This window comes from Embiotoca jacksoni, unplaced genomic scaffold, assembly GCF_022577435.1.
Source record: "Embiotoca jacksoni isolate LCO1_2020_lvr unplaced genomic scaffold, fEmbJac1.0.p SCAF_32, whole genome shotgun sequence".
In the NCBI taxonomy this organism is placed as follows: Eukaryota; Metazoa; Chordata; class Actinopteri; family Embiotocidae; genus Embiotoca; species Embiotoca jacksoni.
Window position 1 is genome coordinate 1,414,181 of NW_027185384.1, and position 23,034 is coordinate 1,437,214.

At 44.6% G+C, this 23,034-nt stretch overlaps 2 protein-coding genes across 2 annotated transcripts in view; one reads left to right on the forward strand and one right to left on the reverse strand.

Annotated features, from left to right (window-relative positions):
• kmt2e (lysine (K)-specific methyltransferase 2E) overlaps positions 1–8,211 on the forward strand; it is a 29,148-nt gene extending 20,937 nt beyond the window's left edge. The window contains 14 exon segments of the mRNA XM_069164707.1: positions 170–241; positions 846–1,031; positions 1,139–1,465; positions 1,577–1,876; positions 2,107–2,257; positions 2,546–2,772; positions 2,878–2,934; positions 3,350–3,892; positions 4,671–4,930; positions 5,130–5,209; positions 5,324–5,403; positions 5,847–6,197; positions 6,199–6,631; positions 6,634–8,211. Of these exon segments, the coding sequence (XP_069020808.1) occupies positions 170–241; positions 846–1,031; positions 1,139–1,465; positions 1,577–1,876; positions 2,107–2,257; positions 2,546–2,772; positions 2,878–2,934; positions 3,350–3,892; positions 4,671–4,930; positions 5,130–5,209; positions 5,324–5,403; positions 5,847–6,197; positions 6,199–6,631; positions 6,634–6,977 (3,411 nt within the window). The 3' untranslated portion in view covers positions 6,978–8,211.
• Positions 8,212–10,167: 1,956 nt separating this feature from the next.
• The window catches only part of lhfpl3 (LHFPL tetraspan subfamily member 3), a 38,088-nt gene continuing 25,221 nt past the window's right edge, over positions 10,168–23,034 (reverse strand). The window contains exons 2-4 of the mRNA XM_069164757.1: positions 15,547–15,777; positions 13,453–13,487; positions 10,168–12,534 (exon numbers count right to left, since the gene is read on the reverse strand). Coding sequence (XP_069020858.1) covers positions 13,465–13,487; positions 15,547–15,777 — 254 coding nt within the window. The 3' untranslated portion in view covers positions 10,168–12,534; positions 13,453–13,464. The remainder of the gene's footprint in view (positions 12,535–13,452; positions 13,488–15,546; positions 15,778–23,034) is intronic.

Sequence of the window (23,034 nt, forward strand, 5' to 3'; positions counted from 1 at the left end):
CAATGTTCTGTACAGAAGGATCTCACAGTCCACTATGGTCCCTTGACAGTATCGTTCACCACCAGACAGTTAGAGAGTTTTTAGCCCAGACCTGTCCAGTGTTTGTGAAGCCTTGTTTAGGGGGGACATGTCTCTTCTAAACTGGGCTGTCTCTTTATTGAACATTCAGGCCAACCCAGCGGAGCAGTCCCATCTCCCTGTCGGGGCGGCTTCAAGCTGGAGGGGACTGAAACACAAGGAGGTAAACTTGACCCGTCCATAGCCAACCCCACCCGTCTACCAGCCCAACCACCACCAAATCTCCTCGTGGTGACTGACTTCTGAGCATACTAACTGTCCTGTCTTTACAGACACCAATCTTCCGCCTGACCAATGCAGAAATACATGTCTTGTCTCAGTATGTTTTGTGGTATGAATCTGTGTTCAAAGGGGTCTTCTGACTGATGGTGGAGCCCTTTGTTTTTGGTGGAGGTAGCCATGGTTTCCACATTTTTGTGGCACAGATACAGGAACACATCAGGCTAAATTGTAATCTCTCTGGGTTCAGGTTTCAACACAATCTCAGTATTTTCCTGTCACTCCTATCTCCCCTTTTTTTGTTGCTCTTATTGTGAAAGCGAGGGTCACTTTTTTCCCCACTTGTCTCTGCATTCGCCTCTCCGCACTCAGTTAGAACGGCTTTCGCTGTGTCGCACACATTAACCCGTTGCAACCGCTACCTCTGGGGCTCTGTGGGCGACTTGTACTCCATGGACTAAAACGTGTGTTCCCTCTTCCTTTCCCTCACCCTCCCCCCCAACCTCCCCCCTCCGCCTCCCAACCCCCCACATCTTAACCCGCTGCAGACACGCGAGGAGAGGAAGATGGAGGCCATCCTGCAAGCTTTTGCCCGGATGGAGAAGAGAGAGAAACGAAGGGAGCAGGCCCTGGAGAGAATCGGTAGCGGAAAGACGGAGGTTGGTGGCCGCAGTGACATAAAGGAGGAGCCTCCAGTCACGCCGGAGACAGCCGATTCTCCGACTGTCATGCAGGTGAGAGCACAGGGGTGAAATGTGAGCACAGTGTATAGAATTTAGAGCACATGATAATAATTGGCCATATAAACCTAAAGAAATGTGTGTATCTAAATGTTATACAGCCACTCCTGGAAGTAAAAGAGGAGCCAGGACTAAAGCCAGCCAAGATCAAAGGCTCGAGGAACAGGAAAAGTTTCTCAAGGAACCGCACTCACATCGGCCAACAGCGCCGGCGAGCTCGCACCATCAGCTCCTGCTCCGACCTGCCCCCAGGCTCTCCAGCTGAGTCCGTGGAGCCTCTGAGCAACGAATCCCCCGAAGGAGAGACGCCCATTGTACCAGAGCCAGAGGCCATCTTAACGCAACCACCGGACACCAGCCCGCCGCACAGCAGCTCACCCGCACCTGACCGAGCCCGCATGGGGAGCAAGAACTTCAAAACTAAAAAGGTACAGGCACATTTTGAATTGTGTGTACGGGTTGCACCGATGTCAGCATCACTGAGCAGCAATGTGTTTTTTATGTTCCTGTACTTGACTGACTCGAACTCTTTTCAACAGCACTTTGTGAGCGAGTGGGTGGGGGAGAAACAGCCGGACCACGGTGTAGTACGAACACCAGAACCAGCCCCGGAGAGGCCGCTGAGAATAAGCAGTGACCCTGAAGTACTCGCCACACAGCTGAACGCCCTCCCGGGCATGGCCTGCTCTCCGCAGGTCTACAGCACGCCCAAACACTACGTCCGCTTCTCGTCTCCATTCCTGGCAAACCGCAGCCCGACCACTCCCGGAGTCCCCACTGGGAGGCGACGTTCCCGGGAACTGCCAGAAACGCCACCAACCACCGGCTCCTGCAAGAAGGTACTGAGTCGCGATTTATAAATATTCCCGTTTGGCTGTGGTACTGATGGAAACAAGCTAGAACAGACATTTTTTTTTGGAAAGTCTTTCATATTAGGGTTTTCATGTGAAATGATTACGTTTTTCCCAAGTTGACACAGTCTTTGAATTTCTTCCATCCATTATTAGCTTTGTCTCTAGGAATGCGTTGAAGGCTTTCAGACTTTTTGAACGTGGCTTCTCTCTTACAGAGATGGTTGAAGCAGGCTCTGGAGGAGGAGGGCTCCACCAGCCCCGCCAGACGACCGAGCCTTCTCATGCCCAGCGAGGGTCCTCTCAGCCCCTCAATTAATGGTGACTCTGACAGCCCTCTTCCCTACAATGGCACTTACTCATTACCAGGTAGGTCTTCATGAGAACGCCTCAGTTTTGTGCCACATTGACCTTTTTAAACACTGAAAATGACACGCACATTTGAGACATTAAGGACTCTTTATACCTTTTAGAAGCAGCTCGTGTTACTCTGACTTCATTCAATACAAGTCAGAAACACAAAACAATAGCGCTAACTCAACATTTTAAAAATAAACTCAGACCTACTTGAGAAAACAAGTTCACACAAAGACCACTACGTTATTAAGCACTTGGATCCATGTCCAGCTACAGAACACCCTATTTTGCTTCTTTCAGAGTTGCCCACTCCTTTGAAAAAGCGACGGTTGAGTCCGTTAGATGCTTGTATGTCAGAGGGCTCGACACCCTACGGCTCCCCCTGCGCCACGCCCACCCGGGCAGACCAATCGGAGACACCGGCGACACCCGTCTTGCTGGCCACGCCACCGCGTCCCCGAACAGAGGAGCCGAGTACGGAGCCCCTGCCCAGTACCCCAACACAGACTCTTAATGCCCCTCAGGAGGTAAGGTGGTTTATACGGGGGGAAAAAAACAACAACAAAAACATGAACGTTACATGTTTTTTTTTCCCATAAGAAACAGAAGTGATGAAGTGTGTTCTTACACAGAGTGAATCTTCAGTAGAGAGCTCACCAGAGGTCAGCCGGAAACCCTGCGTGCAAGAGGTGAGTAGTATCTCGTAAATATCGCTCAATTTGAAAATGACGGATGAAGCAATTTATTTTGCGATATACTCATTTTCAGTATTATATTATAAAAAAAGTTTTAGGTTGTTAAAGTATGGCACATTAAATGCAACTCCACAGTCTGGCATCCGTCATAATTAGAGGACACAAATACTTCCCATCTGGTCTCATTCTGGAGAAGCAGAGTTGAATTATTATACATTCACCAATGAGCCAAAACATTATGATGACAGGATCTTCTGCTCACGTCTTGGTACCATATACTACGAGGCACCTTCAGAAGGACCAAAGTCATTTTAGACAGCGGTGGTTGTAATGTTTGGGCTTATCAGTGTACATTTCTTCTCTTTAAGACGTGCAGTCACCTGACGTTGATCCCTTCCTTCTTTCTTAGGCCGATCGTCCTCCTTCGTTGGTCTCCTCTCCCTGCATCAGGGCTGCTAGTTCAGACGGACTCCCAACAGAAGTCAAGGTGTCGGTTCCTGAGAGTCCACAGCCTCCAGCGGCTGAGTCAGGGGACAGTGGGGAGGAGAGGGCCGACGGCGGGGTTGCAGAAGGGACGAGCGAGGCTTCCTCATCTGCAGAAACATGTGCTTCCTCTTATCCCGGCTGGATAAAAAGCCCAGAGAGAGGCCCGACTGGACCAGCTGGCCTGAACTTCTCTCCAGTCAACTCAAACTTAAGGGACCTCACCCCCTCTCATACCCTGGAGCCTCTGGCAGCTCCCTTCAGGCCTGAGGCTGCAGCTGGAGCTGCGGCAGGGCCCGCAGCAGGGACAGGCTCATTGGTTGGCTCTCAACCCCCCTTCAGTGAAGGCCAGGGGCAGCTCTTTTACCCCTGCTCGGAGGAGGGAAGTTCACTCGGCTTCTCGCGCTCACTAAATGGGGACGGCAGCGGCGAGGGAGGTTCGGCACAGAACCCCCCACAGAAGAAAAAGGTGAGTTCTCAGCTGTGCTAATAATCATTTACTATCTTGTTCAGCTGCTTGTTACGTCGTCATCCTTGTAGAATTGAATATACACTGAATATAAGAGAATTGAAATAGTGTGTGTAGCTGTAAATAGTTGAATGAATGTACACAAGTGTGATAACACTCAATTAAAGTTTGCATCCCAGTTGCAGGAAATATATATATTTACATCTTAATTAGGTTTGCCAAACAAAAGGGATAAAAAAATGTGATAAACTGAAAACAATCATCTGTTGCTCAACAGAACGTTAATTACTGTTTCGATAAGTGTAATTTCGCAAGCAAACACACCACATTTTTCACATTTTCAGCTTCTAATTTTCATGTTTACCTTGTGTGATAGTAAACGGAATATTGTTGGACCGATAAAACGAGCAATATGGGGACATTGCACAGGACCTAAAAAGATTGTAAGAGGCACTGTCACTTTTTCACTGACATTTTAACCAGTCAACAGCTTAAGAAAGTGATTGACAGATAATTAGTTAATGTTCGGGGATCGTTAGTTCCAGGCCAATGTAAACAAAATAGGTGGGGATATGAAATATTTGTTAGAAGCTATAATAGAAACGACAGTACATGAGGTTATGTGCAGTCATTGACATCCTGTATTTATCACACGCTATTAAACCAGGCATGAACTCCCGCTGCCCTTTTGTGCAGCTGACGGTGTAAACGCTGCCCCCTGCTGGTGTGATGTTGGACCTGCGTGTTTTGTTGATCTGCGTCGCTGCGTCCTTCACAGGTCTCTCTGCTGGAATACCGGAAGCGTCAGCGCGAAGCTCGTCGCAGCGGCTCCAAGACCGAGTGCAGCTCTCCCGTCTCCACCGTGCCGCCTCTGTCTGTGGACGCCTTCCCCGTCGCTATGGAGACCACCAGCGAGCCTCCTCTCCCTCCTCCTCCCCCCGCAGCGCCCTGCAACACGCCCACCGCCTCTGTAAAGGAGCCCCAGACAAATGAGGAGGCAGAGGCCGCCGGAGAGAAGGAAGGAGGAGAGGGACAGTGGTACGTGCTGCCTATGGATTTATAGACTAGTGGTGTTGGAATAACACATACTGGTTATATTTTCTGCGTCATTGTACAGAAAGGTGTAACTTCTAGTTGGGAAAGAGTAAAATAAAGCCTGTACTTTATACTTGGCCAGTGGGAAGTATATCCAGTGAGTTGATTAACTTAACGTGTTCCTGCCGATGTCTCTCTCCAGGACGTCGTCCACCTCTGTCGAACAGGCCCGAGAACGCAGCTACCACCGAGCGCTGCTGCTCAGCAAAGATAAAGACACGGGTGAGAATAGAGAACAGCGACTCTCATGCCCTCTGCGTAAAAGGAGCGTTTTCACATATCAGTCATTTTTTATATATATATATATTTTCTTTTAATACTGTTCTGTTGTTTTAGATGGTGAGACAGAAGGTGGAGATACACCCGCAATGAGAGAGTGCACATCTCCGAGTCTTCAAAAGACCCCAACCCACACAGTAAGTCAACACCGAGCCTGGCTTTATTCACAGTGTTTTACAGCTGTGATTTAATCTTGTCCTAAATATTAGTTTTGAAATATTATTTTAATGTGGCGGTAGTTTTTCTCTGATTATTCGATCCGATGTGAAACATTCTTTTAAAAATATCCATCGGTTTCCTCGCCGACGTCTTCGAACTGCTTGTTTTGTCCAACCAACATAAAAAAAAACAAAGATATTCAGTTTACTGTCATAGAGGACGAACAAAAACATGTAATTTAGTATTTTTGACTAGAAATTAATTGTTTTTGCGTAAAAAAAAAAAAAAAATGTATATTTGCTCTCAGCTGTCAGTCATCTGTGAAGACTTTGACAGACACTAACCTCTAACCGCACTAAAGTTGGTCTCGTTGATGTAAGACATGACACGTCTCAGCTAGTCTGTCTGTCCTCCCGTCCAGCCCTGCTCCCCCGGCCCGCTCTCCCAGCCTTCCAGTCGAGCAGCGAAGGAGGACGACGGCGACGGTCAGCCTCGGACGCCAAATCCGACCAGCCAACCACCGAGCAAGCCCGCAGGACCCAAGCCGGCCCCTCTGACCCCCACCAAGCTGCACCCCACCCCGTTACCCTCCTCTCCGGTTCCCTTCCCCGGATCGTCCCTCCTTCACTCTCCGAAGCCTCAGCCTCAGGGCTCCCCTTACCGCAGCCAGAGGGCGCTGTTCTCTGCCCAGCCTCAAAACCAACCACAGTCCCAGGCTCAGACTGGCCCTGCTGCTTTCCCCCAGTATAACTCGCAGAGCGCTCCGCCGCCGCCCCCCCCCTCCACCACCAGCACCGCCGACCTCCACCACCTATTTTCCCAGCCAGAGCCCCTCACCTGCTGGACCTTTCCCTGGGTTTAAACCCGCCGTCACCGCCCCCTATCCTCCGGGTTCTCAGCCCCTGATGCAGACTCTTCCCCACAGCGTGCACTATCAGAGCTCCGCCGCTCCTCCGCCACCTCCTCCTCCTCCGCCTCCACACCCACACCCGATACCCGGCCCCACCCTCCTGCACGTCAACCTGCAGCCACCTCCCATCCAGCAGCACCAGCTCATGCTGACCACTGCCCCTCCCCCACCTCCTCCCCCGCAGGGCCAGACGTCCCAACAGCAGCAGCAGCAGCCTCCCTCCGGCGTCGCCCTCCTGTCCCTCACCCCTCCGCCGCCTCCCCCTCCGCCTCCCCCCGCCCCCTCCGCAAACGCGGCGATGCAGCCCCACCACTTTCAGAACTTAGCGGGATTTCAGCCGGCGTTGATGCACCCCGGCGCTGGGGGGAACCCTTCGGTACCCCCATCCACGTACCCGCCACCCCTTCAGCAGACCGGACTGCCTCCACCTCCCCCTCCTCCACCCCAACAGACTCAACAGGGGCAGGCCCAGGCCACTGCCTCCCAGATGCCTTCTGGGACTCGTGGAGCACCTGCGTCCTCGACCCCCTTCCACAGCTCGGGGTACCTGAGCACAGGGTGGCACTGACCGCCCTTTCTGCCGTCGGCACCCGGCAGCCCCTGAGAACTCGACCTGAGAGGGGCGTGTACCATAAGCTGTAGATACGTTTTCTATGTTCCTGAATACGCGGCCAGTGGAAAAACAGCAGATTGTGGGATAAAAGGGTTCTTAAAAAAAGAAAAAAAAAAAAAAAAAAAAAAACAAGGACAGAAAAATTTTAGAAAAATGGACAATACAATATTCTTCAAGACAAACTGTATCAAAAAGAAATGGACGATCCCCCGGTGCTTATAGCCCCTCCCCACCCCACCCCACCCCTCTCTGGCCTCCATTTGTTTTTATATATCCTTCCTATGATAGAGAGGAAAACTCTCTGTTCGGCGTCTTGTTTGGACTCCCGTTGTAAGGCCCCGCACTTTGTTTATCAATGGACATTCCAGCCTATAACCTCCACCCACCACCCCACCCCGCCCCACCCCACCCCTCCTCTTCTTCCTCCTCTTGTCAGTTATTCCTTTTACTTCCTCTTCTCTCTCGTCTGTTGTCGGCTCTCTACAAAATTTATTTGTTTTAATCTAGTGGCTCATTATAGCAAAGACAAAGCTTTTTGTATAGAGAAAAAAAATCCACAATTATTTTTTTTATTCCTCTGTCTAACAACAAATATCTGTTCACCGCTGCAGATTCAGAAAAGACCCATTTCTGGGAGCCTGCCTCACTGCCGAAGGCGGCTGCACTCGTGTGCGTGCGTGTGTGTGTGCGTGCTTGTGCGTGTGTGTGTGTATGCAAGTGTGTGTGTGTGCGTGCGTTTCAGTGCGTATGGCCGCGTAGAGGAGTGCACGTGTGAGTTTTTGTGTAACGAGTGCTTGTAGTCTTCTGAGGTAGGCAGAGTGGGCTCGCCCACAGGTAGGACGTTAGCGGTTTATTTTTGAATATCAATGGTTATTTGTAGAAAGTGTAATTTAATGTATAGGTGGTTACTCCAGCTTTCACCAGGAACAGGTTGTAAATATTCGCTTCTTTTCTTTTCTATGCTTGTACAATTCGCTCCCATCCCATTTTGAAATATGGTTGTAAATATGAACGCTCTTCTTGGCAAAGCTGAATGTTTCTGTGACTGTAGCATTGTTTTTATTTTATTTTTTATTTTTTTTTTCCCCCTCTAAACTCATCAACCTTGTCTTTTTTTTTTTTTTTTTTTTTTTTTTTTCTTTTTTTTTTTTATTGTTTGTGTGTGAGTGTATGTTTGTGTGGAGCGGAGAGACTCACAGACACTGCACTGGTTGGCTATTTTCATGGTTCATTATAATAAATCACTGTAATGACAGTTTTCTACCACTTGTCGTGACGTTTGTCTCTGGGAACATTTGTGCCGCCGTCTCTGCTGCCAGCGTCTCTTGACAAATGTCCACTCGAGTTTCTGCCTCGAGGAGAGAAGATAGGGGGAAAAAAAAACAACAACTCTAAAAACCGCTGCTGAGTCATACCGGTGAGGTGTTCACGGCGTCTTGTTTATTTGTACCTGAAGTCCAAACTGCTCCGTTTGAAATCAAGACACTTGAACTTGTCGTCGGGAGCGACGTGGACGTCCGTGAATCCTTAAGGCTCGTTAAAATGCTCGTACACGTCCATGAGAAAGGACGACAGTTTTCAGTCGACGTATTTATTGTCCAAGGAGAATAAAACCAGACTTGGAAACAAAGTTAATTAATATTGTAAGTGTGCACCAAACTATAAGGAATATCAACAAAATCGGATATAAAGGACGGGAGGAACAATTTTAATAACCAGCCTGAAAACCAGAGTTTGTAATAATGTGGAAAAAAAAACACAAAACACTGCATAACATGGTGAAGGGTGGCGTATCAAATAATCAGATTAAAGATGAGACCATCTGTTGATTAATCATTGTGATGACCAGCAGAACGTTTTAAAATCCAGGGGATTTGTCTGTTTTAGTTTTTAACCTTGTTATTTTTTTTTGCTTGAGGACAGTTAATCAGGCATTTCTGTGCTATTTTAAGACAAATACATGAATCAATAATGAATTAGGTACACGCGTGTATTTGATGTTGGTGCCGTAGTCGAGGGGATGGCTTTGTCCTTTGGGGAGGGGGGGGGGGGGCTAATTAATGTTTAATCGGCTCATAGGAGTTATGAAAGGTGACCCGAGCGTGACCCGGAGGAGCCGAGACGTCCCACCAGGCGGTGGATTCACTCGTCTGCTGTGGGACACGACGGCCTTTTCCCTCAGCATAACCTTTTCAGCCTCGCCAGCACTTCCGAGAATCGTCTACGTCCATCCATCCAGTTTCATATCGTGCGTACACTTCAGCATTTACAGCCTCGCGGGTTGCTACGGTGACCGGGGCTTCAGTCTGTTGCTCAAACAAAAACTGTTCACAATGACTCATAACTTCATCCCACACAGAGACGACGTTGTGATCTTCCCCTTCCAAGAGTCGGACCGCCGGCTGCAGGCCGCGAGGATTCAGGATTCATGTGAGCAGATGGCCTTTCTCACTTTTTGATCCAGGAGCCCGTGTGCACGGTTAACGATTATATTTCCGTCTCGGCCCGCCGACGGGGAATCTGCTTGATGATTATGATGCCGCCGCTGCCCTTCATTAGGCCGGCATCACATCGGCAATCCCCCATGCGAAGTCTCAAGTTGATGTAACTTTCGATCTCATCCGTACCGTTCGTAGTTAGTGAATTCATTTAAAGAAAACCGTCCCGAGTTTGACGCTCATCATAACTTCGGTGTAAGAAAAGCGATGAGGCTGATGGCACATAAAGCGCCTCATCCGCTACCTTTCTAGATTTTGAGATACTCTTATTTGGTGGAAAAAAAAAAAAAATCTTAATACATAGAAGTTTCCCTTTTAAGCTTTTCAGCTTAAAATGGTCCAAGGCTCGGTGTCCTTACGAGTTCAGATTTGTGGAGGAGGAATGTCAAAATAAAGACAGGAAAAATAAGGAAAAAGAGCCCGTGAATCTGGAGCAGTTCAACTATAGTGATTTTTAATTTTTTTTTTATTTATTTATTTATTTTTTATAGTTTTAGACACGTAAAAGGCTAAAACTAACCAGGATTTAATAGTTTTGGTCCACATACACTGATTGGAAATTCATGCTGCCATCTATCACTTTATGTCGCAGAATTAACATCTTCCATTTATTTTGAGCGCCCGGGGGCCGACGCGAGCTGTAAAACGGCTGCAGGCCAAACACAACATACATTTTTTGTCATTTTAACAGAAGCAAATACACACATTCCTCTGAAAACACTGATGTTTGACATTTTTTATTCTCTCACTCGACGCATTGCAGTGTCAAATTGATATGCTTTTCGTGTTTTCAAATTAATAATTAAAAAAAAGCTCATCTGGACAGACCTATACAGAAAAGGATTTCAATATTTTTTGCTATTATTGGTCATGAAGATCTTTGGGGTCTGGACGGGGGGACGGGGAAATACAAACAGAGTCCTGCTTGTGTTATCTTTTTGAAGTTACAGCAGTTGGGACATGGTAACACTAAAGTAACGGGGAGCATCTTAAAGGACGTAAGTTCACAAGGATGTTGAGTGACATGTAAAACTACCATACTTTGTCTAAAAAAGGCATTTAAGCTAAAATAAATAAATAAAAATAAACAGACATTTTATGAAATGTACTTACTTCTGGCAGGAAGCTGGACAAGAAGATCCATCTTGCAAAAATTCCTGTTTTTACTCTTAACACGGTAAGATTAGTTGTAAACACTATGTTTCCCAAACTTCAGTCTTGTTTACCATAAAAAGCCCAATTGCAAAACGTCTTGTTTTCATACACTGTAAAAAAAAACCAAAAAAAAACATTCAAGGCATCCCATGATTTATTTTTAATGGTAATGAATTCCTAGAAAGAAAAAAGAAAAAAAAAAATCCCCAGTACATTTTAAATTGATGATCCAATCGATTATTATTTTATAATATAAAGCTTACCACCAGAGGAGGAGGAGGAGGTGTTGGTGCCGCCAGGTAGCACCACGTGACTCGGGTCACAGAATATGAGCGTAACACCTGTGAGCTGCCACGTGCACAGAGGCTGGAAACAAGTGAGCTTGGTCCAAAGTAAAGGTAAAAAAAACAACAACACCTGAACTTCTCACATCGGCAGATAACATCTCTTTTGTTTAAAATGTAGAAAAAACAAAACAAAAACCCGGCATCCAAATCCAACATTCAACAGGTGGTTATGAGTATTTCTTGCTACAAGTATTCTGGCACATTAGACGTTTTACTCTCAGGCTACTTTTTATTTTCAGTTTTCGATTGTTGTAGAGTTTAAAACAAACGACATATGTTGAAAGTTTTTTTTTTTAGGTTGCTGCTAGGTTTATTTTACTTTTTTTTTTTCTTCTTCTTCTTTCCCACAGCTGTTTCCGGTCCTCGAGATAGCTTATGCTAAGCTAACAAACTCACCAGCTGAAACTAAGTAAGTGTGTTTTCCAAAACGTGTAACCGTTTATCTTTTCTGTCCCGTCAAACCTTTTAATGTAAATTAGACTCTGTTCCTATGTGTGTTGGTGTTTTTGTTGTTGTTGTTGTTGTTTTTTTTTTTTTTAAAGCTGTGAGACAATGAAGAATGACAAGAAACAAAATATACAGCAATACAGCAGTGAAACCAGTCCAGCTTTTCTTTAGGCCCGTTTAGTTCTCCACAAGATACTCCATGGCACATACTAATAGCTTGACATGTCAAAGTGTACATTTCAAAGTCAAGACAAAGTACAGGGACGCAGTCAACATATATCTATACACAGATTATAGACTTGATACAACTCGTTTTCTCATATTTAGTGCACTTTTCTTTTTTTTCTTTTTTTACTCTGTTTTTGCACAGTCCTCACCCACAAAAACCTCTAATTACTATCATTTGATTCTATCACATCAAAACATTTAATTATAACAAAACAGCACTGCGCTTTCTGCTCAGCTTCCCAGCCTGTAATTTTTCTCGAGTCCTCACGTCCGTGCTGAACGCCGCTCTTCTTTAAATCAAAAGTCAAGCGGTGTCGGAGTCTTTTGCAGGGAGTTTGTTGACTTGACAAGAAAGCAGATCCGACAGCTTTGACCTCAAGTCTGTTAAGTCTTTATTTGTGTCCGTCAAAGTCTGGTTAATTTATTTTGGATTTAATTCGATTTGAGCGGCTGCCGCTCCGTAGGGTTTGTCTGATCGGTGTCCTGGAGCTGATTTTCCTCAAGTCTTCCATTTCTTTTTATTTTATTATTATTTTTTTTTCAGCCGAACCTGTGCACCGGCAGTCTTCCTCTCCTTCCCCACGGAGAAGTTTTCAGTCTCGACAGCTCGGGTAAGATGATGCAGTGACGTACCAACACAGGCGAACTCTGGCAAAGTCTTTTGGCGAATTCACCCTGCGAAAAATAAGCAGTTTGAGATGAACATGGAGGCTATTTTACAGAGAGAGCTTTCAGATAGGACAAGAGGCATCCCGGTCTCCAACACAAAGATTGTGTGGCATCTTCTAGATCTCCCCCTTTTCCTCTTTGATCTGTTGATTCCCCACACATCAGCTCTGCATCCCAGCCACAGGTTGGACCAGGAGAGGGAAGCTGGATCCTGAAGTAACATCACATCTCGGCAGTAAGACCTGCAGGCATTAAGAGGAAAAAAAAAATATGTTAGAGTCTGCAGAAATTAATGCAGTTTAAAATAGTGGAAAATGAATTTTGATCAACCGATCAAGTCTAGCCTAAAACTCCTTTACTTTCTGGGTTTTTCTTTCTGGGCCATTCATTTATAAATCCCTCTGTAAGAGGGAGTGGGGGCCCCCATGGAATATTACTCTGCTCCCACATCATCTATTTATTACACAAATCAGCTCATGCTTTTAAAAATAGATACACTCTTCGGCTATAAACAGTAATTATTCACTTGACAAGATGGGTAAAGATGCAGAAAATATTGACTTTTAAGATGCCTCCCTGTCCTTCAAAGATGTGAACGACTAAATGAATTCAGATTCATTAAAACAGCATCAGCTATAATAACTAAGCTACATTATACATACATTAACCTTCCCCATCTTCTACCATTACAAGTTATTAAAAAGGATCAGAGATTGTTTTATTTTTTTGGTCAATATGTAGTAATGTATAAAAAAAAAAGAAATTATTCATATTTATCTGTTGATTAATATCATTATTTTTGATAGTGATTATGTTGTATTTTTTGAGAGTTAATTGTTTTTTTCCCCTAAACTTTAACTTCAATTATTGCTTATTTCATCATGTAAAATGAATGTTTTCTAATATTTAAAAGCAAATTTTTGATGGATTTAAGCAAAATGTTGGCTGGTGAGGTGATAAATTGGATTGTAATGGGAAAAAAAAAATACATAGTCATTAATTTGGATGGTAGTAACTTCAGCATCAAATTAAAGCTTGATGTAAATGGAGTCTCACGTTTGTTATTCTACACAGAAGTAACATACGTACCTGTGTGTGTGTGTGTGTGTGTGTGTGTGTGTGTGTGTGTGTGTGTGTGTGTGTGTGTGTGACTGCTTTACCATGACCAGAAGTTATATGGCATTGTTACCGCTCTCTGTGGAGAAAGAGAAAGATGGCACATCAGGATGGCGACGATAAAATAACAATGACTTTAAGAACCAGCAGGTGGCAGTACGAGATCAAATTTGTGCCCCAACAGATGCATGAAATGAAAACCCCGTCTGATGTTCAAGGTTTCTAGCTTGGACAGGTGTCACTATTCATCCTCCTGAGTGACAAGATAAGGAAAACATCCCATTTAAACGTCATCTGCCGTTTGATGGAATCCCTCCCTTTTCACTTTCAGTTTCATACTTCATGTGCGTCTGCCTCTCATCCTCCTCCTCGGCTCATTATCCCTCCCTGTCGTCCCCTCTGTCTTGTCCTCCCTCGCCGGGTCTCTCGGGTTGATAATGGCTCCTTCCTCTCAGTCACTTTGCTTATGCGAGCTAACAGGCAACTGTGTCCCGGCTGATAGGGTGGCTGTGATTCATTTAGACAAGCTGGCAGCAAGCTGTGTAAACAGCCATTAGTAATTCATGACTCTGTCCAGCGTCCCCAGGCTTCAATTAACCCTTCCTATTGGTGCATTCTTCACCCCTCTTTCTCTCTGTGGCTCGAGCTCTTCTCCAATTGCTTTTCATGTCTGTCCTACTTCATCTGCATTCTCCTCTCCTTCCTGCCTCCTCGCCGTTTTAAATCATTCTCTTTGGATCCGAGCGCACTTTATCATCTCGCCCAAGAAAAAGCTCATTGGTAACAGAAGCAAACAAAAGCAGCCGAGCAGGTGGTGTATAACATCCTTCTAATGTATGCAAATTAGGGAACTTGTGCATGTGAAAATATGCAAGGAGGTAAGAGACATGTTTAATTTGAAACTGTTGGTGGGATGGCAGCAGGAATCGCATCGTGTCTTTGAGGAGCAGACTCACATTATTCTATTGAGTTTTAATGGAAAGGCCTGTTAAGCACAAAAACGTACCAGAGGTGTGGACTCGAGCCCCAAATTTAATGTCCTCGGGCTCAAATAAACAAAAGAAAGATTTGTAACTCTCTTCGACTTTAATTGGACTTCAGCCTCATGACTTTGAAGACTTATAACACGTTCCCTTCCAGCCAAAACGTGGAATAAAATCTTGGCGGGAGCAGCTGCGTATTCAGACACGGAGCAGACACAAAATCCAGCGTTCAAATCGATTTTTTTTTAATAAATTCACTGGCACTTCTTTTGTTTTGCTTCGAAAGTAGACTGGATCTCATTTCAGGTGCAATTGCACTGTAGCTTTTATTTCTTTGTCGTGTACCAAACTGTCTCCATGACTATAAAATGGATTTGGAAAAATAATACACACATTTACTAACTGGTACTCTTTTGGGGGGATACATTTAAAATGGCAATAAATTTGGTGAAGAATATGCTTTGACTCATCCAGGAGTGTCGAGAGCACAACTGGAATGCTTTTAGGTGATTGAAGAGGTAAAACCCTGCAGTATTTTGCAAACATTAAAAAGTTCAGAGAAAATAAGCTGCAGATAAATGTTTTTTTTGTTTTGTTTCTCCTCCTTTATTTCCACTCAGATTAATCCGGCGGCTCCTGGAGTAGGTCCCAGCCCCCCACGTCAACCAAAAGAAGATTAATCCACAACAATTTTGATAATAGATGAATTGTCTTGCGTCGTTTTCTGTAATGTATCAGTAATTTGTTGACTATTTTTAGGCTACATTTGGACAATTGGTTTTTATTTGTTGCTCAGACAAAAATGGTACATTTTAGAAGATAGCTCCGATCGCCTGCAAATCTACATTTCTCCCTATTTCTTTGACGTTATTAACAAAAAAAATATATAAACCAATTAATCAGACTAATAATTGACTCCAAATTCGTTCCATGTGTTAGACGGGGTTGAAATCTGGGTTTTCAAGGTCTTTTCAACCATTTCTTCACGGATCTGCCTCTTTATGCACAGGGGGGCAAAATCCAGAGCGCACTATTTCCTCAATGACGCCCTACGATGGAGCATTAAGAGCTTTATTAATTCTGACCGGCCTGACGTAAACCATGAAAAACAGACTAAAAGTAGACAAACGCGTGTTGACAAATGTGTCTCCTCACTGTCCCCCAGCAGCTCCTCGGACATCAGGCTGTCCTGGCGGTTGCCCAGGACGAAGGCCAGGAACGAGAGGATGAGAGCGTCCATGATGCCCATGATGGCCAGGATGTAGGCCCAGCGCACTGAGCAGGCGCCCAGTGTGTACTTGTCCGTCTGCTCGCCACACATCCGCTTCACCTCGTCGCTGTCCCAGCCATCTGGGTAGATCATGCAGCCCAGAATGAGACATGTACCTGGACCAAGGAGGAGAGGAAAGATGGGTGAGTGGGCTTAATTAGCTACCAAGGGAGGACTTTACCATACGAAGTGGAGTATTCGGTGCACAGTGTGCTCTGGGGGAGGCGGTGTACGTTTTTTTTTTAATTTAGATTCCAAAGCCTTTAAGTGTAGTTAATAAAATGCAATTTAACGGACGATATATTAGTATATTAAGGACTTGACTGAACTTGGCTACTAAAAAAAAATAATAATAATATATTTTGATATATTTCTGCGACGCTGATTTTTAGAAACTTCACACACCAGCTGTTGCAAGTAATAATGACATGAAAACTACTGTGCCAACAAGCAGAATAATTGGATGTGGTTTGTTACTCGTAATGCGCTGAAATAACTAATAAAATAGAATAAAATCAAATAGAAGCAGCCGAACAAAGTGACTACTAGACTGGTTTTAATTCAACTAGCAAAACGTAATCGATAAAATGTTGAAATGACGAAAGATAATGAGTAAATCATAATTAAGTTTGCTAGAAGTAATTGATAAGCAGCTGAAACTGTTTGCTGAAGTAATTTAAAATAGCTAAAAGAGATAGATAAACAATTCAACTGTATTAAAGACATTTTGCAACAATGTCCACTGAAACACAACTCAAATTGTTTAATAACACTTGAATCCATAAATAAAACAGTTTTGGAACATCAGTGGTGTCATCTAAAGGATTACTTCAGTTCAAATGAAACCGTTGCGTATTTAACAATCTGCGAGAGCCAAAATGGAAGATGGTTACGTCGAATTTGCAGAGAAAAGAGAAAGAGAACAAGAAAAAGAGAAAAAGCGGTGACCGCAGTGCAGAGACGGGACGGAGACGAGGGGACGGAGGAAGGAGGACGTTACCACATGTCACGGCACCATGTGGCGAGTCGGACTGCTTTCATTAGCCGTCTGCTGCATGGATGACAATGACGGACAGAGCTGTTAGAGAGCAGAGTCATCGAACAACACTTCCGCCGCCAGCAGGGAGCTGTTTCCACAATCACACGCTGTCGCAGTCAACCGAGACGTCCGTGGGTCTGTGAGGTCGTCTGCATGTGTTTGTGACGATGCTGCCGAAGGCAAAGTTGAGAATGTCAAGAGATTTTGTTAATGTTAATTTGTGTCTTCAGAGAACCAATTTGAGTGTCAGGTAATGAGAGTGGGGGAGTTATTAGACAGAAAGGACGCGTGGGACGTTAAGGAGAAATATTACGCGCCCGCGTCTCGGGGAAGTGGCGGGCGGCAAAATCGGTTGTTTTCCGGCGTCATCTGATGCGTATGGTGGCGTAGTTGGTGGTCCGAAGAACTGCAGGCTGATTGAGCCGCGTGGGGAAACCAGGGGTCGTTCTCGTGAGGCTGCTCAAAAGCAAACGAAACCTTGTGTTGCAAACGGCCACATTTCAAACGGCAAAAATGGCATCGCAAATTATGAGCGCAGAGGGCGGATGCATTTCACAGCGTTTTGGCTGACTCAGACATCCAGCCGCATTTACAGCGTACGGTCGCAGAAATGCAGCGTAGAAATGCCGACGCGGTTGCATTAGTCATGGCAGGATGTGTGGCTGACGGGGACCGTCCGGAAAATGAGCGGCTCGTAAACGCATGCCGGTGAGGCCGTGCCAGAAACAGACGATTTAAAATGGACGATACCGTAATCCCCATATAGATGAAAATAACATGCACGGTGTGGATGTTTTCTCTTTTTCGCCCCCCTGCAACAAAAAGGCAGGACTCTGGCGGAACAATAAATTACAACAGGGCACGTAGCAGTTACATCTCGGCGTTCAGGTAATGCAAGACGAGTTTATGATCGGAGCCAGTGATTTATTATGTCGTCCGGGGGGGCTCGCAAGTACAGAGCAAACTTGTGTGAGTGTCCGTATCAGTTTAGGACATTAACGTAAACTGCCGGTGGATTAAGCAGACGGATAATCTCCGGAAATGTCAAGTCTCTCGCTCCTACTTCCTCCTTCCCTTCACACCCCTCTCTCATCTCGCCGCCTCCTCCTCCCGTCATGATGAGAACAGATGAGGGCGGTACAGTAGTGACACAGAAACCTTTATATTCAGTTCACGACGTAGACGGAGGAAAGGCCAGAGGCGACACGGGTGTGAGTCAGGGCCGCCTGGCAAACACCCCCTCCAAACCCCCCCGGCACCCTCCATCCTTTCAATGTTTTCCTGTTAGCCACGAGTTAAATTATTACCAGCTGTCCCTCTCACAGCTGTACCAATAACGGCAGCAAAAAGCTGCCATAATAATAACCGCTACTGACGCAAAAGCCCTCTAATCCATACCCAACGCCCACATTTCCCAAGAGGTGGTGAGCCTATTGACTTTCCTTCCCGAGTTTGGAGATCGAATTTTCTGTGGAAAAAAAAATCTGTTAAAAGAAGCCGTGTATTTGTTTTAAATACATTTCTTTATTGTATTTTGTATTAAAGACAACTTTGCAAACTAGTTTTGACACAGTGCTGCCTTTTGTTGCAGGTTCAGAATGAAGAGAAAAGTGCTCAATTGTGATCTTCATGTTTTATCTTTTTAACCAGTGTTTTCATCTCTTTTTAACTGATTTGTCGCATCGAATCCCATTTACTAACATTTTCCAGTTCTACTTTAGATTCAGCATACGTTCCTGTCAACAAGGAGTTTGAGTGCAATCTTCAGTATATCATCTGCAGAAAGATTGAACGACAGCAACTGAAGAGGTTAGAAAACATTTGTTTCTTTTTACTATTGACAGTGGAAAAGAGGATTAGTTGTATATTCCCAAGATGCTTGCTGTTTCGACTATCGTGTTTTGGGGAGGTTGTACAGCTCGAACAAGCATAAACCCACAGATGTAATCATGCTTTTTATTATGTAAATGGCGGTTAAGACTAAAATATTCTCGAGGACATGGTTATTCATGCTCACAAAACACTAAACTTTAACAATGTCTCCCGCAATATATTAGTGTTTGCTTCCTTTTATTTATATTAGGAGATTTGGTATGGTGCACACGCTTCTCTCTTGTGTAAACAACCTGTTCCTGCAGGCTTTCAGCTGTAATATTAATAGAATGAGAGGAACTGCACGTCGTCTCTACGGAAAATCTGAAATCTCCCACAGAGTTTCAGTCTTGGGGAAATACAGGAGATCAAAGAGACACCGGGTTTGTCTTTCTGAGTCTCATCTGAACGCCTCAAGATGTGCTGTGGTGGTTCAGGCTACAGCTTCCAGTATCTGCAGGTTTAATGCAACAAGAGCCAGTGTATGTCTAACGAAAGCCAAATATGCACGGTTCACTTTTTGTAAATTCCACTTTCTCTCACTGACTGATCTCATCATCATCTTTTCAGCTGAACTTTTCAATACGTAACATTTCCTGCAAATTCACGATTTTTTTTTTTCCTGTTTTCAAAAATGTACTCAATCTAATCTTTTAGTTTCTTTTTCTGTTTTTTTTTTTTTTTTTTTTTGTACCGTTACGTCCAAAGCTGAGAAGGATAAAGAAATGTTTGTATGTCCCAAACTGTTGCGAGGAAGGCCGAGGATCTTTTTTTTATCTGGAGCGAAATAGTTTTTCGGATTGCCGCACGGTAGTGTCGTGTTGCTCCACACATTATTTCAAGAAAATGGCATGCAGCTGCAGTATAACAGGCAGTAACAACAGGGTGAGCCAGCTGGGTCGGCCTCCTCATCTCCTGATAGATAAATTTACTTCATCTCAACATTCCCGCAGCTTTCCTCGCCACAGAGGAACAGCAGCTGCCTGCACACAATCCCTGTCATAAATAATGAAAGATATTATGAAATCCTCTGACAAGGACTCAAGCCGGCTCATTTCAGGTCGTCAAATGACGTTTTCAAATCGCGCAGCCCTAAAAGCTGACGGTAACGTTCATGCAGGCAGAAAACACCCAAGTTTATCCCCGTTTGTAACGCCTCAAATGATTTTAGGTTGTTCAAAACAGACTTCCTTAATTGAAGGCGTTGTTCGGTTCGGTAGAAGTCTAACGCCGCATGAGATGAGTAGTAATGAGCTGAATTTCATACTGGACTCCCGAGAACAACTCTCCACCGCGGAGGGAAGAGGAGGTCAATTACTGATCAGCGCTACATCTCATTCTCTCCTTTGTTTTAAGACTGTGTGTCAGCCATTTTTCTCCATGTGGTGAAGTCAGACTTATTTTGCATGTATTATGGATTCTTAGACAGGATTTTTTTTATTTTTTTTTTATACGTGTAATTAATAATTTTACATTTTCCTCTTTCTTTGCAGAAATCAACTGAGGTAAAGCTGAATTATAGATTGTTGGAATGGGAAGTTGATTAATTGATTGTCACTATGAGTTTGGCTTTAATGCTCTCCGTAGCATTTATTGTTGTATTATCTACACTGTTAACTTCACATTAATGGTCACATTTTTGGATTGTGAATTGTGTTGTTGCAGACCACAATCCCAAGTAAAAAAAAAAAGAAAAAAAAAGAAAAGCAGTGCCATCACGCCACGCTTCAGGTCGATTGCAGAGAATGTTTTGCCCTCAAAACATCACGGTTGAACTCTCTGTTTCCCCTGTGGGCCGAATTTACGGTGCACAACCCTGTGACGGTCAAAGAAAATCCACCCGGTTGTGCTTCTTATCTGACGCGGCTTCCTCGGTTTTGGACAGTGATGTTCTGTCCCCATGAAACGCACCACGTCTGCGTCGCCCAGCTCATTTTGTAATAACCGTAGGCTTCCTGGAACATTTCAAGGGTGTCCGTGTTTTGACGCGTGCTCTCGGGCTCAAGTCCACAGAGAAATCGCAAACCTTGCTGTTAAAGGTTATTGCTTCCAACTGCTCCATGCACATCACGGTCCTGTGCTCCTTTAGTGCACAGGAGCAATCTCTGAACATTGTGGTGTATTATTTCCTACAATTAATTTTCTTTTATTTGACTATTTTGTTCACATTTCATCCTTTAAAAAAAAAAAAAAAATTATTCTCTTGTTTCTTCTTTGCTTTAAAGTGAAACACTTTGAAATACTCTGTTTGAGAAGCTGCAATACAAATATACTTGACTTTTCTAACTTACAATATTGATTTAGGACTTCCTGCCGGGTTGCACATGTGCATACCTTTCCGTTTCATGTGCTTGTGTATGTTGCTGCTGTCAGATTGAGGGAGGTTTGGGAGTTGCGAGGTGCAAGGAGATCAAAAAGGACTACAGATTTCTTGCCTCCCACGGGTGCTCGCTGATCACACTGCTCCTGACTACACATCTCTGGCTGTGCTGGGGGATCTGATTATGATGCAGGATGGTGGGAGTATGTAGTTCAACTCACTGTATGATATCGAATGTTGTTCGACAATCTGATTACTTATTGATGCTCGGTGAGAATTCATCTCTTCTCATGGAGGTCAGAGGTGTAGGATACGGCTGCCCCTGAAAGGTTTGTCAGATATCCTCTAAGTGATTACGAATGCCCTTGATTTCCCTCCCTCTCTGAAACGCACACACACACACACACACACACACACACACACACACGCTCAACACTTTTCCTCTCTCTCCTTGAAGGCTTCCCATCTGACAGCTGTTGGCAGCGACACCGGGACAATCAGAGGTGTCATAATCGAGACCTCTGTGTTCAATCGCCACAGGCTGTTTTACACACACACACACACACACACACACACACACACACACACACACACACACACACACACACACACACACGTCAAACTTCTCATTATGATGCATTTCACAGGCCCAGCTGTAGCTGTCACATGTTCCTTTAAACATCACGGTTATTGAGGAAGTTTGACTGCAGGTGTGCGTGGTTTCCTGTTCATGCGCGGCGCTCATACTGTATGCGGTGTGCATCAGCTTCAAGGTGGAGCATGGCAAACGGTATTAATGGAAGTTAATTGGGGCAGAAACTGACAGATGCAAGAAGGTATGAGGACAAAACACCTCCTCCTCCTCTTCTCTCTGTCCACCCCCCTGCCCAGATCCCTTCTGCTCTGCCCAGGACTGTGTGTGTGTGTGTGTGTGTGTGTGAGAGAGAGAGAGAGAGAGAGAGAGAGAGAGAGAGAGAGAGAGAGAGTGTGAGGAAGCTTATAGAGAAGGCAAAGGAAAGGGAGCATGATTTGCAACATGAATCTCGCTTCCTGCCCCCATCCTCATTAACACCTTGTGTTTTAGGTCCAGTGATTCACGTGTTGTGTCTGTGCTATCGACCACTGCCACTAATGGGCTGCTCTGAAGTCGCTGCCCTTCCAGGCTAAATGTGTCACCACGTCACATGTTGTATGACTACAGAATATGGGGGAATTTATATTAAAATCTGTGAATATCAACGAAAACAACATTTAAATTGCAGTTTCTCCAATGAAAAAACATTCTGTAGCGGCTGAAATCGAAAATACGGTATGCACGCACACGCACACACACACACACACACACACACACACACACACACACACATTATAAGTAATTAAAAAGACGCAATATGTAGGTGTGGACACATTATGTCAGGCTATTTAGGAGGAAAACACAAGTAATGATGAAGTTCAAACAAAGACAATTATATATTTTTTAAATGTATCAATATTAGTTATCCACAAAAAACAAAACCATAAGATCAAATATATGTAACATTTTTAAGATATTTTAAGAATAACAAGTAATTCTCTTCATTGCTAATCACCGAGTTATGAAGATTTTGAGTAAGTACTTATTCTGTTCATGAAAAAATGACACAGCTCGCTATCAATGGATCCTCAATGAAAATAATAAAAAAAAGTTGTATTTATATTTGTCCAAATATTGAGCAAACCAGTCTGAAAAAAACTGGTACCAACAAAACTCGTTATCACTGCAAAGCCACGCGACACAGAGGATCAGAAACCATCCAGGGTCCCAGTGCAGGCCGCACCGGGAGCTGTCCACTCACCCTGGCGCTGAAATCTCAAGCAGGGTTTTCAGCTACTCTGTCCTGCACTAACAATTCCTTGTGATTTAGAAACTGACTGGGGGTCACTGAGCAGATCTGTATGCACGCCAGCACACGAGCTGACACACAACAGCATTTGCATAGCCCCGTTGCCTCTTTCTCCACCTCCTGCAACAAGCAACACCATGCTGCTGCTAGCACTGTCAGAAGATAGGGTTGGGGAGGTGGGGGGTGGAGTGGGGAAGAAAAAGCAAAAGCAAAAATGAAGAGACACAAGTGGGAAGAAAGGGTGAAGACAAAACGACAG